The sequence below is a fragment of the Mixophyes fleayi genome, chromosome 9 (genome assembly GCF_038048845.1).
Source record: "Mixophyes fleayi isolate aMixFle1 chromosome 9, aMixFle1.hap1, whole genome shotgun sequence".
Lineage (NCBI taxonomy): Eukaryota > Metazoa > Chordata > Amphibia > Anura > Limnodynastidae > Mixophyes > Mixophyes fleayi.
The window spans coordinates 60,503,357-60,527,012 of record NC_134410.1 but is presented as its reverse complement, the minus strand read 5'-3'; the positions used below and the strand labels follow the sequence as shown (position 1 = coordinate 60,527,012).

Below are 23,656 nucleotides of genomic sequence, written 5' to 3'. Positions count from 1 at the left end.
CTTTAAGGATCTCTTTGTTTGGCACAAATTGCTAAGCAAGAGAATGACCACTGAGTACATAAGATAAACCTCATATTGCTGTAAAAATGAAGTGAATCACCTGCATGTGTCACTGCTGCTGCACACATGGATTATTCCTGAGCCTTCACACACAGTGAGCCAATGACACTAGTCCTTTATTGTACAACAGTAAGTGATCTGCATATTACACCTTACCTGCAGGGGAAAGTGTAGTTTTCGTTCACTTTGATTTCAATGTGATCTTTTCCTTTTATCAGCCGCTGTTTAGATATATCCTTATATTTGTGATGATCTGTAGAGAAAGAAAATAGTAAACAGTATTATTCATTTTCTCAAGCTGTGCCATTAATGAACACATGTAAAGATTAAATATTTTATATATTTTGATCCTGTAAAATTGAGTAAATTTCTTAAAAACATTTCAACTAAGATATTCTTAAACAAATCATATGAGTTGGGGTAAGACTGTAGTCAGCGACATTAGGCAGGCATTTCCTGGTTGAATATGTTATATTGTTCTGTCAAGAGAGAAACATTTGTCAAGTCCTTACACATGTTTTTGCAGCTGAAGAACCTTTTCTTTATGTGTTTATGTTATACAGCTACTTTTTGTTGTGCCAGACATAATGACCCACACGCCCAGTAGAAAGAAAGTAACACAAAATGTTGACAACAGGGATATAACAATCAGTACATATATACTGTTCATTTGGATTCTTAGGGTACCTGTATTAATATTATTAATGTTTTATTTATATAGCGCTAATCATATCATGCCATGCTGTACAGAGGATACCTATATTTTTCTCAATGTTATTTCAGTTTATTTACTGTTGTTCTTTCAACTGCATTGTGTTGTAGGCATCTACCAGTCTTTTGATAAATACATAGTTTGAGATAGAGTTCCCTAAACCCTCAGGGGTCTATCTATCAATAGGTGAAAGGTCCTAAATTCCTATTTAACTAACTCCCCGCTGCGAATAAGACTAAGAGGCCTATTTATGAAGCCCTAAACCATACGGAAACTTCTTTTTCCGCATGGTGTAGGCATCTTTAAGTAAAGCGGTCATTTAAGAAAAGCCTAACGGAGATATTTCCTTCATTAGTCAAATTACTGCATTAAAACACAGTCCCCATAATACTCAATGGGGACTGAGGTCTGGGCAATGTTATTAAGCTTTGAGAAGCTGAAGTTTTCAGAGCTTGATCCCAATGGCTAATGGTGCTAGCAATCGAATCCTACAGGGAGAGCTTTGCGTTGCTGCTCTCACCTGCACTCTTTACCGCAAATGGAAACAGCGCATATGCGACCCTAGGTTCCGCACGTGCAGTAAAGACTTCGAGTCGGAACACGGAGTCTTCATTTCTATTGGATGTGCTGTACTGACATGACTAGAATAGTAACTTAAGCCGAAAAGTCAGGCCAAAAACCAGTTAATTATTAAAAAGGTCCCTAAGGCCCTCATCTCAGGAAGTAGCCTTCACATAGGGAAGCCTATTTAACGAGGACAGCGGTGGTACAGTACAGCCGCTGTCTTCAAATTTCTATAGCCATCCCAGGATGGTGATATCAGATACTGGGGACAGGAAAAAATGCTGAAGATTATCGCCAGCAATAGCCTTCACTGGGGGCTTACGGCGAAGCTTCCCAGCTGTTCACTATGGCCATCTCCTGGTGTTAGTTTACCTATTCTAAGGGGTCCAGTGAAACTGGAAAGGCTTTGCTTGATCACCCGCTGTGTCAAATCTCTATGTGTATGCGCTGATGTTAGCTGCGCATGCGCATTTCACTTCCTCTATTCGCTGGCAGTGTTATATGGTTATACATATGTACATACGTATATACATATGCCTATTGCTTGCTATAACTGCCTGGTCATGAAAATTCCATGTTATTTACAGCCACTTGTGTGGATGTTAAATAATTCAATGGTATCTTCTAACAACTAGCATATAGGTGTGAACAGGAAGTTGTTTTGTAATATAACACATATAGGTACTCATTTGGAGTAGGCCAGAAAACTGTGGTCTCAACATAGGTGTATATATTGCAATTTTACATTTATATATGTGCAACTTTAAATACAGTGTATAGATGCAGCATCGTTAAAGATACACTCTGGCGTATAGATGTGTAGGTAGTATAGAGATGTCAGTCTTCATCAACTTGATAATGTTGACTGCCATATCGTTAGTGCATAATATATAATAAATATGGTGGCAGGCGCCGGCTGTACAATGATTTTTATGAAGGCTTCTACATTGTTTGAGGGCTCAAAATACAACTCTAAATTAGGCCCATAATGGCAAGATATGTACCACATATTTATTTGTGTGCTAAAGTAATTTCATAAAATATGACTAATGATCCTAAACACTTTACATACCAGACAATTTAACATAAAACATAGCTTAGTATATACAACCGCATATAGTTAGAAAAAGAAGGATGCACCTGATATCCCTGATATATAAGTAGATGTTTACTATATAATTGGCTGTGAATCAGACAATTCGGGGAGTCAATGTACCGGTATATCCCTACTTAACTATATTAGATACATATTCAAAAATCCAATAAACATTTACATTTAATAAATGCTTGTGTATATAGTGTACTGGGTTCTGTCGCACCTTGAGATCCACTTTAATTTGAATATGGTCGGAACAATGTTCAAGCTCCTTTTTAAACTGCAACTCTGAATCAGGCCCTGAATCAGTGACATAATGTCACTCATCCAGTGGTTTTAATGCCCATGTGGCACTCCCCACACAGAGCTCCGAGGACAAGCAGCCTGCTGCTTCTTACACTTAAAAGTTGCCTACTCTCCCGGAATGTCTTGAAGACTCCCAAATTTCTGGGAGTCCTCCTGGATCCAGGTCAGTTCGGTTAGTTAAGTGGAGGGAGCGAGGCTTAGTGACGAAATTCACGTGTCATCGCCGCCCCCTGTTGTCAGGCTCAGATTAAAGGAATGGAGGCCCCAGGGCTAAGGGTACTGTGAGGGCACCCACCCCCCCATGAGCCCCGCCGCCCTGACCCCTTACCTCCTTCCGTTCTTCTGTCACTCTCTATAGAGCTCCAGCAGCGAGCAGTAATCTCCTTACTGAGGAGATCTCGTGAGAGCGAGACTGTGAGTCATAGTCTCACTCTCACGATACCTCCTCAGTAAGGAGAATAATGCTCACCGCAGAAGCACTACAGTGACAGCAGGCAGCTAATATATGACCACTGAATATATAAGATAAACCTCATATTGCTGTAAAAATGAAGTGAATCACCTGCACATTTGCTGTTAGCTGCCTGCCATTCTCCAGCTGACAGTCAGAGCTGGGGGCGGGGATGTCGCCGACCCGATGAATGCTGGTGGGCCCCCAGATGCCCGAGGCCCCTGGGCTCTTGCCCGGTTAGACCTCGGGTTAATCCAGCCCTACCTGTTGTGATAGACTGGGACAGTTTAGGGGCGGGACCAAACAATTCATTACGCTTGGCCCTCCCGGAAGAGAGATCTCACAAGTCGGAAGTATGTTCTTATATGTGAAAAGCCTGACTACTCTTACTCCATGTCAGTGTTATGCCGAGAGTGTGGTGCTTGGCTATGATATCAAAGCCAAGCACCACGCTTCCAAGTCTGAGGAGCCAATGATACTGTCGTTAATTCCTGTATGCCAAGATAAGCGGCAGGGGAGTGAGACACCGCTTCCTATCAAGCAATGACACTTCCGAGTGGAGGTGAGGCGCTAACTAAAGCTGATTCCCAACATTTGCTTCCCTAATGCATATTGCTGCCACTTAAGCTGATATATTTATATAACTTAAGTATCATTCATACCATGTCTGACATCTATACAGAGCTTTAAAGCTGCACAGCTGCCAACCACCAAGTACATGGTAGTAGTGCGGCCCCCTCCCCCCTACAAACCTGTGCTACCATTTTTCATCATAGAAGCATTTACAATTGTGCTTCAGATATCTGTCTGATCCAACTTTCATTTCAAATTGTTTTGTTTTCATGCCAGGGAAAACAATCTAGCTATTCAAGTATCTATGTGCAGGAACGTCCCACACACCCTGTCACATCTTGCCTGGTGTCAGACTGATTGACATTTCCAGAGCTACTGTAAGTAAAAGCTGCTGTCATTCAGTGTGATGTTGTCTTTGTGATAATGTGCGGTTGCACTTTAGTCTGGTCAGGATTGGACTATTTCGCCAGCCAATCATAAGCAGAGAGATAATGAGGTGCTAGTCAGGCAGCAGATAGCAGAGTGCAAAGTTATAGAAAGTAAGGCACAACATTAAGTGCTTCTGTGTCAAAAAACACTGCAAGTTTAGTATTCAATATTAACATTAAATGTAAGATGGGCACCCTCTTAATTATAGGGTACATATTTGGTGTGTTCTATTAAGTTAAAACCGTCATAAAATATGTATTCTTCTGTCAGTGAGGCTTTCTCACATTTCCACTTATATTTGGATGGATAAACACTGCAGCCTACTGCATTCCAAAAGATTTACTGTAATCAGCATGCACCTACATGCTAATGTAGCAATAGCACTGGAACAAATGAGTTTCATTTTCAATTTGTGTTGTTCTAATTTTCACCTTTAGCAAAAAATATAAAACCAATGATAAATGATGCAAAAAATGACACAAAGACTTTTTTTTTTAATATAATCTGTTTTTATTGAAGTTTAACATCGTATACAAGTATATGCAATAACATTAGCTCAAAATTCCAATACTTCAAACTTTACATTGCACTTCAGCAGTTGCGTTTTTTCACCCATGGTGAGGTACATTTGCTTAATTTTTCTCAAAGGAGAAAATACGATAAAATAGGGTGAAATAATTGTGAAAAAAGGGGGTAAAGAGGTAGAAGGAAAGAGGGGGGAGGGTGGGTATGGAAGAGAGAGGGGGTTTGTGATAAACTTCATACATTCCACTGAGCGAACAACACTTTATTTTTAAACTCAATCCACTCCGACCACAGTATGTAAAATGCTCTATTTTTGTCCTCTGCCGCATAAATTATTTCATCCATTACCATATAGAAATCTATCCGTGTAAACCATTCTTTTATGGTAGGGGCCAGCGGTGACCTCCAGTGTACCGGTATCGCCGCCTTTGCAGCGCCATTAAGATACTTTACCAAGGATTTTTTATTTTTGTAGACTGGCATATTAGTGTCGTTAAGTAGCCAGAACCTTGGGCAATTTGGTAGATCAGTTCCCACAATCGTTTTGGAGATGAGAATAACCGTATCCCAAAAGGGTCTGATTACCGGGCAATCCCACCAGATATGTAATGGAGTGCCCAAAGCTCCCTGACATCTCCAGCATAGATCTGAGACCCCGGGAATCATTTTTGCTAGGAGACTGGGACAACGGTACCACCTAGTCAGTACCTTGAAATGAGTTTCAACCACTCTCACACTGACTGAACTAACATGGGTACGCTGAAATATGTTCCCCCATTCTGTTTCCGGTATGACTATGTCTAACTCCCGCTCCCAGTCCCTTGTGAATTTAGGTAGCACTTTGGATGATTGTTCGATCAATATCTTATAAATAGATGATAGGGTAGGCCTAGGGCGGTGTGTTGCAATGCAAAGGGACTCAAACTGTGTGCGAGTCCTGCCAGCCTCCTCATGGATTCCCCAGGAGCAGGCAAAGTGTCTCAACTGGATATGTCTCCAAATTCCCACATTAGGTAGACCCCACTTTGCCTGTATCTCAGCAAAGGGTATGACCCCAGACCTGCCCACCAGCTGGCCGACAAGGGTTATCCCTGCCTGCATCCAATGTTTAAATGACTGTCTCGATAAGCCGGGGGGAAAGTCCGGGTTATCAAAAAGTGCCGTCAAGGGTGAGTGCTTTGTGGAGATGTTTGGGATATGATGCAGCTTTGACCATCTGGCCAGGGTGGGGGATCTAGTCGGGTGTTTAACAATGGGAAGAGAAGGCTGCCATGGGACAAGATCAATCACTGTCTTTAAAGCATAATCCTCAATCCAGACCCACTGTCTGTCCCCTCCTCCTCGTGACCAGTCTAGAACCCTGTTCAGCATGACAGCATCGTAATATGTTGAAAAATGTGGAAGCTGCAGACCACAATCCCATTTGCGTTTATATAATATGTCATGTCTGAAGCGAGGTCTCCTACCCCTCCAGACAAAATGTCTAATGGCCTTATGTAGCTCATTGAACTATGAGGTGGGAACCTGAATTGGTAGCGTGTGTAGTAGGTATAACACTCTCAGGAGTAAGTTCATTTTGACAACATTAACTCTACCTATCAGGGAAAAGTCCTTCTGAAGCCAATCCTTCAGATTGGCGAGTATGGTCGCAGTAATAGGTAGGAAGTTATCTGCGTATATTTTTGAATTGTCTTTGTTTCAGATCACCCCCAGATACTTGAGATGCGTGGGGTGCCAGACAAAGGGAATGGTCGACTTCAGACCTTCAATTATGTTGGATGGGGAGGAAATATTAAGGGCCACTGACTTTGAATAATTAATTTTAAAGTAAGATAATTCTCCAAAAACACGAAATTCCGACACCAGGTTCAGAATTGAGACGGTCGGATTCGTGAGAATGGCTAGAAGGTCGTCTGCAAAGAGGGCTAATTTGAATTCCCTCTCTCCCACCCGGACCCCTGAAATGTCTGGGTTTGCTCTAATAGATCGCGCGAGTGCCTCCATACATAGGATGAAAATCATGGGAGAAAGGGGACAGCCCTGCCTCGTTCCATTAGCTATATTAAAGGGTTCTGATAAGTCCTCATTAATTCTAACTCTTGCCGTTGGATGAGTGTACAATGTTTGCATTCTCGCCAACCCCACCGGCCCCAGACCCAAATGACTAAGTGTTCCCTGTATGAAATCCCAATCCACTCTATCGAAGGCTTTCTCCGCATCTGTAGATAGTAAAATGGTGGAAGATTTGGTAATAGTGGCATGCTGGATCAAATCAATTATTTTAGTAGTGTTGTTGCAAGTTTCGCGCCCTGGGATAAAGCCTACCTGGTCTGAGTGGATAATTTTAGGCAGGAGTGGTTTCATTCTGTTTGCTATGAGCTTGGCGTATAATTTGATGTCCACATTAAGCAAAGATATTGGCCTATAGCTTGGACAAACAAAGACTTTTTTATGGCAATGTATTGTAATTATATGGTGGCAAAAAAAGAAGGACATCCAGTAGTTTTGGACGGCTCTTATTTCCATTTTGTTTATTGAATGAAAAACAAATTAAGACTTGCGGATGATTTAAAATTGCATACTTAATAAATGTAATATAAGCATGCGTACTTTTCACATGACGTGCTTTCCCTATGCCAAGCCACAAGACACTATCCAGTACCGCAATTAAAAACACATTAGTCCTACTGCTATGCTAATCTGTGGCGCTGAGTCTAAAACAAGTATCTGTTTGATAACATAATGGCATACCTAGACATCGTGTTAAGTGAAGTAACACTGGGTATGCTTTTGTGCAATTATAAACTGTAAAATATTAAGGTTTAGACAAGAATAACGTACTGTATGTTGCTTTCTTGGACAAGCATCGGATAAAAGGGTATGTAAGCATTTTGTGCTCTTCTGATCAAGAATGAAGCTGTAAATTAAATTAGCCTTTCTTCTCATCACATAATCATGCTATCCAATCCAGCCCTCTATGTGCCACCATAACCCTAAATGTCAATACGTGATACAAACTGGAGGTTCTGTGGAATTCCAAGATAACTCAGCCAAACCTGCTGCTCTTGCCGATGTGGAATAAACTCAGAGGCATTTGCCTTGCTGCAAAACTATTAAAATAGTTATTTGCCCACAGTGAAAAGGTTGGCAGTGTGCTGGTGACTGTGTGTACAAGAGCTATAATTACACACATGGTATGTGACGTTTACAGCATTACAATGTCAGCTCCAATCAGCTCACACTTCAAGAAAACATTATGAGGAAAAGACAACAAACTGGCTTCAATGTAATGTAAATATGTATTCTGCAGATACAATTAAAACCCTTTTATCGTGAGACTGTAATATAAACATTCCAATACAGTCTACTCCCACCTGGCCTTCATAACTACAGTGTCTGGAAAGATAGAGGGTGTACTTGGCTCCCAGCTGGGCCCTAATTGTTTCTCAGGTACAATATTTAGTATGAGCAGGAAACACACTGGGCCATGCATTCAACCCATACAATAGACTCCAGTAACTCTTGAGCAACAAAGCATTGTTGGGAAATTATAACATTCAACAGCTACGGAATTTTATGTTAACCCTTTATGCATACTTGACTGCTTTTGTGGCCTCCCCGATTTGCATCACCATGGCTCTGCTGTGCAATGAGGAACTGCATCATCAGGACTGATCATGCAAATCATGCCATCAAAGTCCCGACCCAGGAACTTTAGAGAAAAGAGGCAGGATCAGGGGATCAGGGTGGGTGGTCTCTTCTCCCAGGAGTCCAGGAGAACTCCTCGAAATTCAAAAGTCTCCCAGACCATCCGGTAGAGTAGGCTAGTATGCCTTTATGTTTTATTTACAAAATATTTAAAATGCCACTCATGATAAAATATGTGCCACTGATTTAGATCATATAGCTTTTTAAAGTTAAGTTTTAGGCAATAGTTTAAAAAATATAAATCTAGAGAAAATTACAAAAACAACAAGTGTCACCCTGCACTGTTAATTGAATGCATTTTGCACCTACTAGTTGCACTTCAACAGAGAAGCACTTTTCTAGCTGCAGTTTACCCAATGTAAGAAAAGCTTTAAACACACAAAAGTGCAACTTTAATAAAGACAGCCCTGCTGTCCTCAATTTTATGATTAGTTTAAGCCATAACTGAGAAAGTTTGTCATTCACATCATTCTCGCCCTATTAGAGCTTACAGTCTACATCATACTTGCCGACTTTTTGATGTCCCCCTCCAAACAATGTGGGGTGTGTGGCTGGAGGGAGGCAAGGCTTGGCGAATTGCGTCATTTTTGGTCCCGTGATGTTATTACGTGAACGATGCATGTTACCGTGGTAGGCAAGGGCTAAAATTATGAGATCCCCTGAGAATAGTGTCAAGGTGGCTCTAATCCTGTCCTCTTCACTAAGCAGATGAGGAAGGATGCCCTACTCTCCCGGGAGTCCGGGAGACCTACCCGGAATTTGGGAGTCTCACGGACATTTCAAGACAGTTGGCAAGTATGGTCTAAATTCCCTAACATGGAGAGACACAAACTATTGTTAATTTTATCAGTAGCGAAGTCCACTGACAATATCGCTCATTCCTTCCTGAGATGTCCTAGTTTGGGTGCAAATTGTCCCTGGAAACCATCTCAGATATCTGCTGTGATCTCAGCCTCTTTGATAACACATATATAAGTGTCTATGGGGACCCCAGAGAACCCTATTTATCAATTTTAATAAACTGCCATGTTAATTAATTTCTTATAATTTCAATAAGAAATTATAATTAACATAACCCCTAATTGTTTTGAAAATCTTAATATCATATTATTAAGAAACAACATGGCAAAAGGCAGGTTAAACACAGACAAGAAGTGTCACTACAAATGCTGATTAATGAAGAGCTAAGAAGTTTCTCTTTTCACTTCTCAAACAATTTATGTCCCTGATCTGTGGACATAAAACAAATGTACAGTTGCTGAGATTTTGTATAACCATAAAACATTCTTTATCAGCTGCAGAGTTTTAAGAGATCCAGTGGGGCTCATCAGGCATATAAAGTGTGCAGAGGAGAAACAGAAATTCCTTAAAAAGACATAATTTGGCTACATGTTGTAAGTACGTATGTAGAGGACAAGTGGTAAAATATCAGGGTATTTACAGACAGGCATTCTGGGTAACCACTACTTTCACCATCTTTTCATCCAGACAAGAACAATCTGTCACGTCTTACATACATGTGTAATTTACTGGGCTCTCTAATACCGCTTTCATACTGCCGCCCCGGCAATATCCCGGGTTTTTCAAGCTGGGTTTTTGCCGGGGTTCGGAGCGTCCCAGCTCAGAAACACCATTCATACTGCACCTCGGACCTGGGAATTTCCCGGGTTGACCCCATTCATACTGCACAAGTCTGTGCCCTGGCAATTTGTGGGAGTCATCACCAGAGCAGTTTTTATTGGCTGAAAAATGGTGATGTCATTGAAAGGTGACTGTTTTTTTTTTCTTCCACGGGCTCCCACCGATGACATCATCCTCCAGAGACAGGCAGACAGTCAATCAGCTTGTTTTCTGTGCAACCCGGGTTTAAAAACCCGGGTTGCACCATTCATAGTGCAGGCAACCCGGGTCCGACCCGGGAATTACCCCTCGATAAATCCCGGGTTGAAGACCCGGGTTTTTAGACCCAGGATTTTTGACTTGTACCATTCATACTGCACCAAGACCCGGGTCGTTTGAGCTCACCCCGGCAAAAACCCGGGATTTTGGTGCAGTATGAATGGGGTAATTCAGATTTGTAAAAAAATAAAATGTTTAAAGAAATGTTAAAAAAAATGCAATTGAACCTGAGAATGCTGATTCAAAAAAAATCTTCACCAGATTCTCCGACAAAGGCTACTGCCGGTGATAGTCTTCACCGGCCCAGGGGCTTTGTTAAATAGAGAGAAGTTACGTTTATATAAGTATAATAAGTATAATGAGTACAGAATAAAGCCTAATATTTTATGTCCCAACAGTTAATAAATGGAAATCATTCTTATGCTTTGCAAGAATTTACATGCAGTGCAAGGCCAAGCTATGATCTGACCAGGCAACAGCCCCAGTTGCCTAAATGTAAGGGGCACAAAAATGACTACTTAATGTATCTAATTTCAATTTTGCATCCAATTATGTTACATAATAAATACTAGAATGCACTAAGTAAGCATGGAATATTACTTAGCGAATTGCCTCCTCTCATTCTGTGACAGCAGTAAATGTTTTAAATTAGCTCCTCCCATTCTGTGACATCAGCAGAAGAGTAAAGGTGTAATCATAATGTCTGTCTGAGTAAGGAAAGAACAGCTTGGAATATTGGACTGTCCCCACTTGAATGTGATGGAATGCCAGTTATACCATATATCACTTGATCCTGAGGTGTGAAAAAGTATTTGCCCACAGATTTCTCTCTGTTCCACCAGAGTTAAATTGCTAGAAAATGGGGTATATTTACTAAACGGCAGGTATGAAAAAAATGGAGATGTTGCCTATAGCAACCAATCAGATTCTAGTTATCATTTATTTAGTAAATTCTACAAAATAACAGCTTGAATCTCATTGGTTGCTATAGGCAACATCTCCACTTTTTCACACTTTTTAGTAAATATACCCTATTGTCTTTACATTTATCAGCTAAATTGAATCCTATAAAGTAGTTTTAGGTCTATGTCAAGATAGACTTTTTTTTTAGTGTATATGAAGCACAAATCTCTTTGATGCTTCAGTTACACTCCAGATATTCTTCTAAAACGCCTCTCTCCACTCACTGGAATGAAATTCATAATTGCCTATGATACATTTTTATGATGATTTTTAATAAAAAATGCAAGAGAGATGTGTTGTAGTAGCTCAGAACAGAGGGGGATGTTTATGAGAGCTTTACTTAAGTCAATCGTCAGCCACGCATGATATGCAAATGATCTTTTAGTTGGAAACTGAATTGAAACATTTGTGAAGACCATATTTACGCTAAATTTATTCAGGTAATCCTTATAAATAAAATATTGCAATATTTTAGATTAAGAAGAACAATTATTGAAGAGTTTGGATCATTGGATTACATGTTTTTTTCTGTCGTCATACACCTGGCTCCTTATCTACCATTTTCAAGTGAGTTTGTGGTTTAGAGGCATTAAAGGAGTTTGTTTTAATGAAATTGTAATCAAATAATATCAACATCAACAACATATGAATATATTATAATGAATTCAATTAATTGTATCTACACAGTGTACTGTATATTCAGAAATAAACAACATTCTTCATAACACTGAGAAGAGCATTAAGCCCAGGCTTGGGGGGCAGGGGGGCACCTGGCCCCAGGGCCGCTCTGTCTGACACAAGTTGGGGCCGCCCCCCCCGCCCGTAGATGCATGTGGTGACTTCCGCATATACTGAGTATTAACCAGCGCACAGGTGGTAATACTCAGTATATGCGGAAGGCACCGCATGAATCCACAAACGGGGGGGGGCATCACCGCAGCGCACTCTCTCCACGGCCGTGGGGCCGGGGGGGGAGGGGAATGGCCGCATGACACATGCCCTGTATATGCGGACGGCACCGCATATACAGGGCAAAACATTAACCACGATAGAAGTGCTACAGGGCTCCTCCCATAGACTACAGGAGCCATGTAACAGCAAATCACAGAGGGCCAGGGTGTCAGATTGACACCCTGTGCCCTGCCTCTCCTCCTCCCCAATACCAGCCCACTCTGCATGTGATTGGGGCAGCCCCAATCAATCAAATACATGGGAGCCTCAATCTCACTAGGAGGCTCCCATGAAGTAGATAGGTAATGAATGAATTAATAAATATATATATATATATATATATATATATATATATATATATATATATATATATATATATAAATAATTTAAATAAATAAATCATTAATAAAAATTAAAAAACAATAAATATACATATATATATTTTTTGATATACTAGTGGCTTGCCCGCCAATACAATGGGAGCTTCCAATACAGTAGGAGGCTCCCATTTATGCAGGGCATGAAAAACACCTACCCCTGCAGCCATTATTGAAGACAAGAGCAAGTCACAGCAAGTAGAAAGAAAGAGAGAAATTACAATCACTTTTAAATTAATCAGGTAAGTGTATGTTCAGTTTTTTAATATTATCTTTTTATTCTGTATTGTAAAAGAAATTCATTTTTTTTTGTATGTGTGCAAATAGATAATCATACAAATAGTATAGTGCTGTTTGTATAATGATCTATTAATAGTGCTTGATAAATAGCTTTCCCTAACAGGGGTTATCGCCAGCGATAACCCCATTAATATTTTACGCAGCAAAACCAAGCCATTTTGCTGGCAAAGACATCAGTTTTTTAAAGCAAAATGGCTTCTTGCACTTTGATAAATCAGCACCTGGGTTCAGTAATGTAATAGAACATTATTATATAATTATATAATCTATTCCTAAACCCCCCTCCCCCCTTCACGGACGAGCATGCAAAAGCATGTATACATGCTAAACCTGTTGTACAGCACCTCATCCCATTAATGTGCATTATCAATGCTATTTTGATGTGCGGTATTGTTGCTAGTTTTAATTTGCAGTATCAGTGCTAGTTTTAATGTGCAGTATTAATGCTAGTTTTAATGTGTAGTATCAATGGTATTTTGATAGACAATTTGACTAGACTAAAAAAGTGTATGTTGAAGGCTTATTGTTGTTGTTTGTTTGTTTTTTTTGGAGTAGTCCTGAATTCAAACATTTGCTCCCCCCCTTAAAAATTCTGAGTTTGCCCCTGCCTAGACACACTGGACTTTCCCTCTGGGGCCCTGTGCAAAGTATATATATATATATATATATATATATAAATATAGGCCGCTACTTATGGGCCAGTGCTATGTGCTTGCCCCCCGGGCTAAAATTTGCCAGCCCTCCCCTGATTAAGCCCCATCTCTCAGTGAAAGAGGCTACTGAGAATAGTCAGATATCTGGCTATCACAACGCCTTCTTTATTTCTGGCCAGTGAAGATGTAGTCATGCAAGAAAACCTTACTGGAATCAGTGTGACACACTGCAAAGCAGTTATCAATTCCCGGATCTTAGTCATTTATTTCAGCAGTGGGATTACTATTGACACAGTTACATGTTTGTATTTCTTTCAAAGTTTTCCAAATATAACTACTCCTTTAGCAACAGATGGAAAACCCCCTTTGCATAAAAATGGTTTTGCACACTACTGAACTAAAAATATGTATACACAAGCATTGAGTAGGTATTGGTAGATTATGTGTGACATTTGGATTGACTGGAATTTTCCTGCAAACTGTCTGCTATAATTCTTCCAGTAGTTGATAATAACATTCCAAGGTGATGAATTAAACAGTAGTGGGTGAATCAGGGGCGGATCTAGACTTTTCTTTTAGGGGGGCGGTTTACAGATTACCCCTGACCCCCCCCCTCTACAGTCACAGCCCCTCCCTTCTCCAGCCCCAACTCCTCCCCTTCTCCAGTCCCGACTCCTCCCCCTCTACAGTTCCAACCCCTCCCTCTCTCCAGTCCCAACTCCTGTAGGCCCTGTGTCCTACAACACTATGGAGCTGATCCAATTCAGTCATGTTATTCTAGGAATAACGCAGCGCTAGCAGTATTAACGTTTATACAATAATTTTAACCCAGATTTCTGCTCGTGGCTCCCGCAAAAATCATCGTTAAAGATTACCGTACGGTAATAATGAGCACTATTACTGTAGTAATTGTTACTGTGGTAATAGTTAGATTTGTTCATTGCTTTATTTTAAATAAAACACTATACAGCTATAAAATCACAACAATAAGAGCAACAAACAACAGATATGTATGCCCCTTCATCCCACCTTCAGGGCCATCTTTTCCATTGGGCACGATGGGCAGCTGCCCGGGGGCCCCACGGGCAAGGGGGCCCCATAGGCACAGCTCTTAATGAGAATAAATAATCCTGCAAAAGAAAAAAAGCTGCAAAATAAACCTACAAGGGTCACTGAGCAAGTACATCTATCTATCTCTATCTCTATATATCTATATCTATATCTGTATCTGTATACATCTATATATCTATATCTAGGGGCCCCGGTACACTGCTTTGCCCGGGGGCCCATAATGTTGTTAAGATGGCCCTGCCCACCTTCACCACAGTGCTCCCACCTTCATCACACCATTGTTCCCTTTATCATATTGTTCCCCTCACCACACTGCTCCCACCGTCATCACACTGGTGTTTCCTCCCACACGTCAAAAACATACTAGTAGGTTAATTGGCTGCTATCAAATCGACCCTAGTCTCTCTCTCTCTGTCGGTGTGTGTATGTTAGGGAATTTAGACTGTAAGCTCCAATGGGGCAGGGACTGAAGAGAGTGAGTCTCTGTACAGCGTTGCAGAATCAGTTGCACTTTATAAATAGATGATAATGATCCATCAATTTCTATTACAAATTCCTTAACCACCATAAATGAGCTTTAAGTGACCCATGCTGGGGCTTAGCGGCAGAAGTAATGGACCCAATAATGCCTTTTCTTTAACAATATATAGATGAGGAACAACTAGTATTGAAGCCTATTTGGTTATTAAATATTGCAATTAAGGCAAGTCAAATCCAGAAGCTGTATTTCTCCTCTCTGGTAATAAGCAGCCAAGATCTGCAGGTCACACCAAAGTAACATGGGTCCCATCGAATGCGCTGAAAATGTGCTCTCAATGCGTTATTAATGCATCAAATTTGTATTTCAAATAGGTCAAATGCAAGTTAAAATCTATGTGCTGGATTGCAAAAGCACTGTGGATACATGTTTATGAGCCTTAGATATACATTATTTTCATATTGTACATTTAATTTTTTTTGTTTGTATTGTAGATTTGTATTACTATAGGATTTCTTAAGTTTATTAAAAAACTAATAAAAGGACAAATGCTTACGATTTCTTTAATCAAAATGAATGGCAATATTTTTGTCTGGGAAATTTTCCTTAAAAAAGGAAATCCAATTATCCGTATATAAAATGTTTGCACTTGTTCAAAGTTATTGTCAGGTGTGCAAGCAACACAAGCTAATTGTGGTGATAAACTAACCAAAAGTATGCCATTTGTATTGTCTGCCTACTGTTTCTAGTATCACAACTGACCTCTATTAGTTGTATAGAGGATTTTCAGATTGATGTCACTTTCAGTTTATCCCTTCCGTTTTTTTTCACTTCGCTCAGGATGTTTGGCTGTTATCAAATCGACCCTAGCTTAGGGGGCAGAGGTGTGCTATGGGGGACGATCACCCCAATCGCCCTACCCCCCCCCCCCCCCCCCTGGATCCGCCCCTGGGGTGAATTGATCGATTGATCAAGAAATTTGGCTGCATTTCAGAGATTTACCACAGGAGAATTGAGCATGGTTCACTAAAAATGTTACGAATAATTAACACACGTTAAAGAGTCAATCTGTCATTGGACACAAAGAAGTCAATCAGAACGTATAATCAACTGTCAAATTGTCTGTAGTGTTATAAATAGATCTAACAGCCCTTTGGACTCTCATTATTTCTGGAATGTACGAGGGGAAAACGTATATGGATTCCCTCAATGACTTTGACCCAGACCACTGTACATGATGTATGTATTCGTGCTACATAACTGTGTAAGCAGAACTGCATGTTACATGTCTTATACCCGCCTAACTACAACATGACTACTGTAAACGCGCTTGTTTTTGGCACTTGTCATTGGTTCCATTAGCTGTCTTGGTGTAGAAATACGCAGACAATTCATTATGATCTTGACCTGTGTATTTGTTAAAACACACTGACTGCGGCAAAGCATTTGTTTCTATTTCTGCCAATAGCATTACTACTTCAGGCAATCCATTACGATCTGGGCTAGTGCATTTTTAACCCACATACTGGCATAATGCAAAACAAATCTCTACTTGCCAATAGCATTGAAATCTATCTAGGTATAGAAGAATATGCAGGTAATTCATGTGATATAAACTGATGCGTTTGTTAAAACATTACAAGCAGAAAACAGATTACTTTTTTGTCCTATGTAAAAGGAAGCTAAGAGTGATAATGAACATAAGCTCCTTCCAAAGGAAAGACAAATTCTCTTAACAGTCCTCCAAAAAAAGTATTTTAATGGGGACAATGCAAGATGAAGAGCTTATAGACACAAAATACCTGACTTGATGTACGATACTTTCTTTTGAATGTGATCCAATTGAATATTGACAGAAGAAGCTTAACCACTGGTCAGAATGAACAATATTTGCCATTAACACACTTTCCTGCTCACCTTCTAGTGCTTTGTCTGAAAGTGTGTTCAGTGCTGCCAGAGGAATTGCAACTGATTAGTGCAGTCAAAAGACATAATGGGCTCATGTATAGTTGGTAGCACAATTTGTGGTTTTTTTTTTTTGCATAAAATATAAACTTATGACTCCTTATGCTTGGGTCGGTGGTTCGGGGGAGGGAAGGGACAGGCAAGCATAGGCTTTCCTTTTGGACAACTCCAGTAAAGAAGATTTACATTTGAGTCTTAAAGGGGGAGGTGTAAGTATTTCATTTAATTTGTATTTTATGTTTGTATTTAATTACATTTTATATGGAAAATGTACCTTTTACTTTTATTAATAACAGTGTCCAGACACTATTCTCTCTTATGTATGTGACACTTCAATACCATATTGTATTTTGTACAAATATGCTAATGTGACTGTCAGGCATGTCGGAATGACATGATGCTTACATTGTACCCTGAGACTCCCTTTGCTGCTGCTCGGACCTCTGGTCAATCACAATAAACATTGTAAAGCTTTTGGGGGTTTTAATCCCCCCCTAAATTCAGAGTCCGTTAGACAAATCCTCCCTTTTATACATAGGGCACCAACAACCCACTTGAACATGTCAACGCTATTCAAATGTACTCTTTATAATGTTCTTACTAAAACAAACTACCTTGATTATAATTATATTGTAGCAGAACAGAGGAAAATTGTTGTTTACCTGCACCCTAACATGTTCCTATAGTTAAGGAGAAGATGAAAGAACATACCTTATAAGCCTATCTCTTAGGACTGAATGATCAAAGAAAGAGTCCTGGGATTACTATAAGAACCACATACACACACATACCGTACATTCTTTCTACTATGACCGGTCAGACATAGGACCCAAGCCATTACTGCTCAGAAGTGGAGAAAGACAACTAAATTCACCAATCTTCTGACAGGTGTACATTGAACATTGTAACATTGAACTTGTCAGTCAGAAGATTGAAAGTAAGGAAATAACCAATTACATATCCCAGGGGCACTATTTCAAGCTAATGTTTTTAAAAGCCATAATAAAATGCAAATACATTCTGCAAAGTAACCCTACTCCAGATAGGTCCCAGGGACCAGACTTCTTCAGCGGAGACTTCAAAAGATGCAATTGTACAGCCATGTTGACCCCAACCTTTAGATTTTACTATGCTAATCAATCAACCAGCCAGCCAAAGAATGATAATAAACACACAGTTACATAAAATAAGTACTGGAGGCAATCTTTAACAGCTGAAAGAATCACTAAAACCCCACCACAACAATGATATTCTAAGAGTTGTGCAGTCTGGGCTCACTGTACACTGCTAAGCATGACCCTTTGCTGGTATTGATAACACTGAGAATAAAATGGTAATCATTTAATGACTGGATGGCTTTCCCCCTTCATGACCTGTCTAATTGTCATGTTTTGACGAAGGACATCTTTATTTCTTAGTCCACATAAGTCAATCTAAAATAGTTGTTTTATTTCAGTGACAGATGGGCTCATAGCATAATGAAACAATTATATTTTTACTTCATTATAGGGAAAACAGGCAAAATTTACAAAATAAATGTATTTTCCATGATTCTTCCTCACATTAACTTTTAGTGCTACCCCCAAACATTTATACCAACATGTAGTACACTAGATCTAGAGTGTAGGAATACTAAGTGTGTGTTTATACAAGGATTACATCTTGTCCAGGGACAAATTTATGCATTTTAATTTTATCCTCAGACTGCACAATTTCTTAAGGGGGAAGATGGGATAGGGCTGGAATTAGGAGGACAAATATTGCGGCCTCACACAATTTATAAGTTGGTTTTTTTCTGGTGGCCATCATTCATTTTTTGTATGAGTCCTTGACACTCATGCGGAATTCACATATGATGACTGCATGCAGGGGAAGCGGTTAGGGAAGGAATTTGTTACTTTTTATTTTTGTACAATTTTTTTTTTCTTACTGGTGGAGAGACTTTACAATGCATTGCTAGATCAGGGGGTAAATGTATCAAGCTGAGATTTTTCCGTCGGGTTTGAAAAACTAATCAGGTTCTAGCTATCATTTTTTTAGTACATTCTATAAAATGATAGCTAGAATCTGGTTGCTATAGGCAACATCAACACGTTTCAAACCCGCCAGAAAACTCTCAGCTTAATACATTTACCCCCTAGTGTTATGTGTGACTAGTAACAGCTTACATGGAAAATACAAGTAAATCTACATACCATGCTGTGTTGGTGTCAGGAGAGTCTATGTGGACCTTTCCTACACTTTTAAAGGACTCCCCACAACTGAAAGAATCCCAGTGATCCTCGCAACCTCCCTGCACTGCAAACAGAAGTCGCCATATTTGGAATACAGCGCTCACATTGAGAGGTGGTAAAACCGACTCAGTCATCACATACTCACTCATTAAACCCTTACGATGCGAACAGCTTGTGTCCGATAACAGCGCTGTGCACTTCACTACTACCTTGCTGCTTAGCTACTTTGGCTCAGTTATGATGTAGATAGACTACAGGCAGTCATGGACTAGTTAATAATAATGCTGTGTTCAATGCCTGGAAATGTATGGAGCATTATAATGCGAAGAATCATTGGTCACATCTCAGTTCTCTCTCAATGTATATGAGTCATTAGACAAATTTATCCCTTGTTTTATGGTGTCAGTGTTTATTTGGTTTTGGAATTTGAAAGCATTTTGCTTGTGGGAAAAGGAGAGATCTACAAAGTGTTCTGCAAATGTGTTCAGTGATAAGTCTGCTCTGTCTGATGCCAAATATGTAATTCTATCTTAAATAAAGGCCTCAAATAGAAGCCAGGTGATTTCTCAATGTTCTTGTCGGATATACTTCATAAAACCTATCAGGGAGGCTTAAAACTATAATTTGTTTAACATGCAGGAAAAAGGATAGTGAAGCTATGTTTGAAACTATTTCCACAGGGATTCACATTCAAGTTTGGGAGATAAACATATTTCAGAGTAAATGGATGATCGTTACTCAATGCCATAGCCACACTAGGGGGAGGGCAACAAGTACATGGACAATAGGGAAAATATGGGTGCTGCATTTGAAAATGCTAGATGTTGTAGTTCAGTGATTGCTACAAAGTTGTCTATCTCTAATTTACATACCTAGACTTTGTTTGTCTGTATTAAGTTGACCAAGTCTGCTACCCAGGTGGGATTTAGCGCAGTGCCGGAACAACCATTGGTGCAGCAGGTGCAGTATACTGGGGCCCATGGAGATAATAGGGCCCGTTGGAAGGGAGCTGCAGAGGGTCGGGGGCCCCGGTTCCCTCCTTCCCATTTACCTGCACTCGCTAGTTCCGCCTCTGATTTACCAACATATTGTTCATGAGGCGAAAAGCCCTATGGCCGGCGAAAACGGATACTTTTGAAGATGATTGGGTTTCGCACTATACATAAATGTATAACCGCTAGTGATAAGATTTTCTGGATTTCACCCGGGAGAAACTAAAATGCCCATTTAACAAGCATTGTCTTGCCTCATTACTTGTTCTGTAATGGCGATAACATATTTAATTCTAATTTTTTACTTTTTTTTTTTTACTTAGTGGGTTAAGCCAAGGTTGGGCTTTCAGTTCCACTGTTCATGTGTGAGACGGCTAGCCAGGTCACGCATGCACATGTCCCCTCAGACTGGCCCGGCAAAGTGGTAAGTTAGCCATTTAATGATCATTTGTGCCTAATGGGCCTATTTAAGAACATGCAGTGATATCAGTGATTTGTTATTGCATTGATAATAACATAATTTATCATTAAAATCTCGCCTCGACTGCCTTGGTGATACTAACCCAGAGTTTGAGGAAATATTCACATGTGTCGATTCTGACCAGGGCTCTCTCTGTGTGGTCTGTATTGCTCTCCCCATGCTCCCTCCCACAGTCCAAAAACATACTGGTAGGTAAATTGGCTTCTGACAAAATTGACCAGGAGCTGTGTGGAAGGAATTTAGGCTGTAATCTCCAAGTGTACATGGTATGGGGCAGGGACTGCTGTAAATTCAATATTCTCTGTAAAGTGTTGTGTAATATGATGGTACTATACAAATAAATAATAATAAATAAAATAATATGAGGTGATTTTTCACTGCAAGTAGCGTGTTTGATTGTACATATTCCTTTTCTGTCCAGAGCCATAGACAGCAACTTACCTCGAGAGAGGGAATCTGTCATTATCAGGCTATAAAATGAACATGTTTGTACCACAGACCGCTCTTTGGATACTGAAAGTCAGTCAAGAGTCCAAGAAAACCTATCCAAGCCATGATATGATGTACGTCTGTTACTAGGAGACCAGGCAGCCTAGAGCAGTCAGGATCTTTCCATCATAATAATAGAAGAATGAAACAAAATGTACTTCCAGACCTGTGCTAGCAGGATTGTTTTATGTGTATTCTTAATAGTTATTTACTCCTGTTCCATAAGTCACACTGCCTTTTCCTGAAGTTGCGTAATCTCATTTTTATATTAACATATTTTAGGGGCGAACGCAGGGTTTAGAAGGGGGGGTTTCCGCCCCCTCCCGGGAAAAAAAAAATAAAGCGAGAGAGAGCTGCTGCGCATGCGCAGCAGCTCCATTTCAGCGAGGCTGAATTCTACAGCAGCCGCGGCGCTGTCAAGAAGCATCCGCGGCAGTGCTGTATTATACTACAATACAGCACTGCCGCGGGCGCTTCTTTGACAGCGCCGCGGCTGCTGTACAGTATCGTTGGTTCCCGGAGGGGAGGGGTTTCTGGAGAACCAGAAACCCCCCCTGCATGCGCCACTGTATTTACTAGATTACAGCTTGCAAAGGTTTTAGGTGTATACATAGAAAGCAGGAACACTCGATACACATGGGATTTTTCAGAGCGATTTTGTGAGTCTATGTTGGAAATATTAAATTTTGAAAGCTGCATTATTTATATATGCAATATATATAATGTTTACAGCCCTGCAGAATATGCTGATAATAATTAAAAAGTATAATGGCATATTATCACAGGTGAATGGCTTCTTTATTAACAGTGGTTTACGCAATGTTTCTAATCATAGCCATCTGGGATTAACTGGTAGGATTTACTTTTAGTTATTAAGTTCTTTTTACTAGTTTTCATAATTTTTCCAAAATGTATTAATAACCTCTTAGCACAGTTTAAATCATTTGAGTTCTGTTACACCGGAATTCATGCAGCATATTTTACTTGTGGGGTAAAATTTCTGCTGTAAAGGTCATTGAAATGAATTGGGATCACACACAACGCCTAACATTCCTGATTGGAATGCAGAAGAAATTAGGCCTCTCCCTCAGGCCCGGCGCTCCCATTAGGCAAGGTTAGGCACTTGCCTAGGGCGCCGGGCTCTGGAGGGCGCCACAGAATGAAAATTACTTTAAAACTGTGCGGCGACTGCTGACCATACCTGTCACAGCATTCAGATACATCCACGGGGAGGGGGGAAGAGGCTATTGCTCACCACCGCCGCCTCTCTGCTCCGTCTCCTCCCCTCCACTCACTGACTGTCGGGCCGTGACAACATCATCACGGCCCGACAGTGTCAGTGAGTGGAGGGGAGGAGACGGAGCAGAGAGGCGGCGGTGGTGAGGCAAGGTAAGGAAAGATGGGGTGAGGGGGGAGGAGGGATGAGGGCGCCGATTTTTGCGGGGGTGGGCGCCGATTTTGACAAAATGCCTAGGGCACCATGGACCCTAGCACCGGCCCTGCTCTCCCTTATTTTATAAATTATGCCCAAATAAAAATAACCCATACCCAGCCCATTTCTATTGATGCCATATCTCTTTAATGACAGCACATATCCTACTTGACAGCTGAAACTTGGAACTAGTCTGGAAGTATTAGGACTTGCCAGGTGTGTAGACAACATACGAAATACAGCAGATCTCATTTATGAAGCAGACTGGAAAAATGCCTTGGCAAGTCTGTTCCTATGTGGTCCTAGTGCTCTTTAAGGTACATGCTTACTATTCCCTCTTTAGAGTGTGCCTAGGCTTGTGGGGAGACAGATCAATGTAAGGAGGCGCTTTGTGCAAAAGTGTAAATGTCAAAGTCCAACCTCCTACCACTTTAAATCCATTCCTTTCATTAAATGAAACTTTTTTATTCTCCAAAAATGTGGCAGCGTTTAGACTATGGCTTAAATTAATGATGAAGTGAGGGGCATACAGGCCTGCTCTCCTGGAATGTCTGGGAGGCTGCAGAATTTTGGGGAGCAGACACCCTCCCAGATAGGACTACACTTGCCTCCTGACCTGCCTTGCCACCCTTACTTCTAGTCCAGTGCAAGTCGAGCTGTACAGCGCCTACACTTTGCCGTTGACGTTGGACACTTTAAACTTTGAAATTGATCTCCAGCATGTTAAGTGTGGACAACCTTGAAAGCAAAAACACAACTTTTTATTTTTCAGTTTAAAAACAATTGAAAATGCTGTTAAACTGCTCCTAGATTTCTTTTCTCTTCATTTAGCAGCTGAAAAATAAAAATGCTGCTTCTAAAACCCATGTGTGCCCAGGGCCGGATTAACCCGAGGTCTAACTGGGCTACAGCCCAGGGGCCTCGGGTGTCCAGAGGGCCCTTGAATG

The 23,656-nt window shown here is 40.5% G+C and overlaps 1 protein-coding gene across 3 annotated transcripts in view; it reads right to left on the bottom strand.

Moving 5' to 3' along the window:
* LOC142100689 (vascular endothelial growth factor receptor kdr-like) overlaps positions 1-23,656 on the bottom strand; it is a 165,219-nt gene that overhangs the window by 122,199 nt on the left and 19,364 nt on the right. For all 3 annotated transcript variants that reach the window (XM_075184407.1, XM_075184409.1, XM_075184408.1), the window contains exon 2: positions 217-313. In XM_075184407.1, coding sequence (XP_075040508.1) covers positions 217-313 — 97 coding nt within the window. The remainder of the gene's footprint in view (positions 1-216; positions 314-23,656) is intronic.